Source organism: Toxorhynchites rutilus, chromosome 2 (assembly GCF_029784135.1).
Source record: "Toxorhynchites rutilus septentrionalis strain SRP chromosome 2, ASM2978413v1, whole genome shotgun sequence".
NCBI lineage: Eukaryota > Metazoa > Arthropoda > Insecta > Diptera > Culicidae > Toxorhynchites > Toxorhynchites rutilus.
Genome location: NC_073745.1, coordinates 84,448,537 through 84,453,665, shown reverse-complemented (window position 1 = coordinate 84,453,665; position 5,129 = coordinate 84,448,537). Strand labels below are relative to the sequence as shown.

At 43.1% G+C, this 5,129-nt stretch overlaps 1 protein-coding gene across 1 annotated transcript in view; it reads left to right on the top strand.

Moving 5' to 3' along the window:
- LOC129769616 (myoneurin-like) overlaps positions 1-3,208 on the top strand; it is a 10,630-nt gene extending 7,422 nt beyond the window's left edge. The window contains exon 3 of the mRNA XM_055771998.1: positions 1-3,208. This exon is cut by the window's left edge and continues 65 nt beyond it. Within this exon, the coding sequence (XP_055627973.1) occupies positions 1-1,537 (1,537 nt within the window). The 3' untranslated portion in view covers positions 1,538-3,208.
- Positions 3,209-5,129: the final 1,921 nt, after the last annotated feature.

Below are 5,129 nucleotides of genomic sequence, written 5' to 3'. Positions count from 1 at the left end.
CTACCAGTTCCGTTGGCAGTGCATCAAAAATGACGAAATCATTCGTCGCATAGCGGACAATTTCCACAAGCAGCATCAGCAGCAAAGCACCGAACCCATCGCTAGTCACAATCCCAAACAGGAGGTGATCGATACATTGCCGCCGAGTGGGGAAATGCAAACACAACCACAACCCGTGGGCAACTCCTCCGAGTATACGCTTCAGGAGGACAGGAGATCCAACGAGCGACAAACACCGAGTGGTTTCCAGCATTCAGATCATATGACGCATGGGCGGCCAGAACAGACAAACTATAGCGCTGGCAGTGAGCAACATGGTCATACCCAATACAATATTGGCGACAATGGACCGTCTTCCAACATTGGAACCATGGGTGCAGAACACTCGGTAGGATTTCCACCGGACACAAAGTACCCGATGCCACTCACCGTTGCGCACCAGTTTGACTTTGCGGATTTTCGGAGGAAGCGTGGTCGCCCACCCAAGCAAAAATACGATCAATATCACCACCCTGCCGTGAAATACGACGGGAGTTCTATTGAAGATATCAAAGTGCATGCAGCTGCAGTTGATGGCGGTTCCAATTCCAGTGCATCAGATAACATACTAACCTTCGGTGATAATCACGGTCGAGCCAATGATTATCAGCAAGAAACGACCTACGGTGGATGGACTCCACCAACAAAAATCAAGCTGGAACAAATAGATCACCAACAGGTGCGCTACGATGAGCAATTGTCATCCCCGGAGCAACATCACCCCAAACGGGAGGAATATTTAAAACTTCCATCCACGAGTACGGTTCAAACCATACTGACGCCGGATGGGTTTGTGAAACGCAGTCGGGGTCGACCCCCAAGGGAAGGAGGCTGCCCGAATCAGGATCGAACCGAGTATCGTTTTCAGTGCCAATATTGTGACGCTAGATTCAAAGCCGCAATAAATCTCAAATTGCACACCAACACCCACACCGGGGAACGACCCTACAAGTGTCAACTGTGTGATAAGTCATTCGCCCATCCCAGCAATTTGAGCGTCCACACGAAACTACACTCCCAAGAACGAGTGAAGCGAGAGGGGATTCCGTCGGAGAAAAAGTTCCAATGCCCCTACTGTAATACACTTTTCGCGCTTGCTTTCCAGCTGAAAATACACATTAACACCCATACGGGCCAAAAACCGTACATCTGCAAAAACTGTGGCAAAGGATTCGCTCAGCCAAGTAATCTGCATGTGCACGTTAAAAAGCACTGCCATAAAAAAGTTGACTACGAAAGACACCGAACTACTAGTGCATCATCCCAACACAATTCGTTGCCTCCACAGCCGCCTCCATCCGATCTGCCGCAATATCCACATTACCAGGCGACTCAAATGCACTTACATCCACCGCCGACTCCTTCATCTCCTCCTGCTCCCCTTCCACACCAGCAACAGTCACCACCACGGCAGCCGATCCAGAGTTCCGGGGTAACTCCCCCAGCGCACACCTCCTTGGGTATGCCGCCACCACCACCACCTGTAATGCTGGTGTAAAACGTAGTGTTAAGTGAAGGAGAAAAATGGGTGGGTTATATCTATGATATAACCGCAAGGTTGACGTGGGACTACCTTAGCTTATCAATCATTCGTTTGTATTGATTAAATGTTTGATGGAATGAAACAATTCCCGAATTCAATTGAATTCAATATATTTGATTTGTAAGTAAAAAGATTGTGAAATGTCATGTAAGGTAAATTCATGCATTGTGATAGTAAATTTAATGACCTTTTACGGTTTGTGAACGGGAGAATTTTCAAACGATTATTTTATTTTACATTTGCTTCTGAAGTTTGCATCTCTCAAGTGTACGTACTTATCGAACCGCGCATTCGCTTGATTATATGAACTTCAGGCACTCAATTCCGATTTTGACATGTATGTCGAACGCATATTGTTTAATGAATAGGCGTTATCGCAGCAAATGGTTAACAACATTTTGCCTAATCATCAAATGGTATGCGTAGAAATTCAATGAGCGGAAGATATGAAGGTATATCCTTCAATACAATAATGAATAACCGAGCCAAAGCATTGTGTTCGTACCCGCTTTTGTAATCCGTGCTAGGAAAACACTTTGCGGAGTGCAAAAAAATGCGGGTGCAGAGATACCCCCGACTTGCATGAATCAAAAACTTCAACTTCTACTTTTTATACTATAAAGGATTTAAACTTGAAAGTTCATTCGTCTCTAGTGTCTGCACGATTTTCCCAGGTTCCTAAGTTTAGGAGACCGTGTTAAAGAAACATATTCTAGTTTGCACAAAGGCAAGCGAGTACAAAAGTACTCGAAGCTTGCATTTATTTGCAGAGCCGATTTTCCCAGACATTTTGGTTTTGAAGTCTGTGTTAAGCAAACACATTTCAGTCGGAACAAAAATGCCACTGACTTGCATGAATTTACAATGCCAATTTCCTCAGACACCTTGGTTCTGAAGTCTGTGTTGGGGAAACACATTTCAGTCGGAACAAAGATTCCCCCGACATTCATGTATTTGCAATGTTGATTTCCCCACGCTACATGGATTTTAACTCTGTGTTAGGGAAACACATTTCAGTCGGACCAAAAATGCCCCCGACTTTCATGTATTTGTAATGCTGATTTACCCAAGGCTGCTTGGGTTTGATGGCTGTGTTAGGGAAATCGTAGACCGGGCCAATCAAAATGAGGCAGTTATGCCGTTTAGATAACGCTTAACATTTTACAGTTATTCAATTGTTTATCTAATGAAAAATAACATTTTATTAATTGCGATAGAAGCGTAGAAATATTGATGCAAACATCTTTCCGATCCAGTAAGAAATGTTCGAGTTATAAGCATTCGGAATCTTTCATTTTTTCCTGTATGTTCTGTATTTAGGTTTTCATTTTACCCCCCATATACTCCGGTTAGACGTAGTCCCACGTCAATAAAAAAAGTATAACTTTGTAGACTCACAACAAGAGAACTGTCTAATCAAAACTATGTATGCAATTTAGGTACGTTCGATCTAAGTCCCCTAGGCCCTAAGTTATTAAATTGTATCCCAGATGATTATCTATTTTCTACGTACTATTTTTACGTATCGTAACAGCGCTGCTAGTAGGACTGTAGCATATTACCGTTCTTTTATACATATATATTTATACCGTTTGTTGAACAATAAATACTACTGAACAGTATGCTGTTTTCTGAGGGCTTTGTCGTTTAGAAAGAAGACCCGCGGTATGAATCTTTCAAGAGGGTCTGTTCGCGCCCGACGCTCCGAGTGCCGAACAAAAATTCAGCAACCGAAACCACACCCACCGAAATGCGCAACAATGCAATCCGCTAAAAAAGTGGTGACCACGATGCGCTCCACATGCTTCTGGTGGAGGAGGTGTTGCCCTAGCCATCAGAAATAAACATCAGATATCGATTTTGGCCGTGCCTGAAACTCAACATCATCGAAGCTATAGGAGCGGAAATCACAACATCGAATGGGCCTATTATCGTGATTGTGGGTTCCCTATCCCAAACAGACGTCAATCAGAGATGGCTCGGCGTTGCTTCTTAAAAACGATATAATCAAGCTAACCCGAAGGCAGCCGAAATAAGTCATGGAGTGACTCTAAATGATGATCTACCCACTCGCATTTCTCGTTCTGGAGTACATTCCATAATTGATTCCTTCATTACCAACATGGATCGCCACATCGGCGATCCTATTGCCCTCAACGAGTTGAGTTCGGATCACTTCCTAGTGATGGTTGAATTGGGAGTGAATGTCGTAGTCAGGAGGCCACAATGTAGACGGGACTATCATCGTGCGAAAATTACAGCAGCTTATTGACAACAACATTGATCTCGATCAGCCTCTTGAATCTCCCGAAAATATCAAAGCAACAGTCAGCTCTATTCAAACTGCAGTTATTCAGGCTCGCCAAAACCACATCCCAGAAACGATTCAGGTGAGCAAACATTTGATTAGGCTTCGGAACCTCTATCGAAGGCAGTACCAAAGTACTGGTATTCGAGAGGAAACGACAGTATAATCAGTTAACCAAGGTTTTCCAGGCCAGAATGATTGAAAAAAAATCGTAACAACAAATTCGCAAAAGATATTAGTAAACTTCCGAACAACTCCAAGCCATTTTGGAGGCTCGCAAAAATTTTCAAGACCAAGTCTAATCCTATTCCTCCTCATTTTCAACCTGATAACTCAAAGCGGTTTTATAACACCTGCCGAAAAGCCTAATGCAATTGGCAACCATTTCGCTAGTTCACACAATATTGGCCAGAACATCACAAGTCCATTTGAAGCTTCGGTGAATGATACTGTAAGGGCTATTGGCAATATCCATTCTGCACCTCAAGAGAATGAAATTATCTCGACAGTTATACGCTCGTTGAAGAATATGAAGGCCCCCCGGCTTCGATAGTATATTTAACATTGAGTTGAAACAACTTATATGAAATTATGACTTCTGTCTGTAACCGTTCGAAGTCCCGACACGCGAGTGTAGTGAAACACGGTCGCTTTAGCGCCACTTCCAGTAGGGAGACCACCTGTCGTGTTGAATTAAAGCCCGACTAACTACAAGAATAGCTCAGGGTCAAGTTAGCCTCGAACGATCACGTACGATTCCAGGAAGAGGTCACGTAGTTACAGGTGAACTTTCTTGCAAGAAATCATATCCGTCCAATGCGCGGATTTCACGAACGCACAAAGAAACACTTTCAAAAATCTCACCAAACCGAATGGATGCGTTGGGAGAGCGAATCAATCACCAATCTTCGAGAAATGAATAAAATCTATTAGGAAATGTTATCTCAATGAAGAAAAGAAAACAGTGTTTAGAACCCTATTTACAATTTTATTTTCTACTTGTTACCTACTCTCTGCTTCTTCTCTTCCTACCCTAATTCTCCCGTTTATCCTTCTCTCTTCCCAAATTTCTCCAACTTAAGAAATTCAACATAAATTAACGTAACGTGTAACGTGTTACGCTTCACGACATGGCCATGCGTAAAATTAGTACCTACCTGCGCGCAGGGTTTTGCCGGGCGTTGCTGACTGGCTGCGTGCTATGCTGTTTTTTTTTTTTTTTTTTTTTGTAGAAGGTGG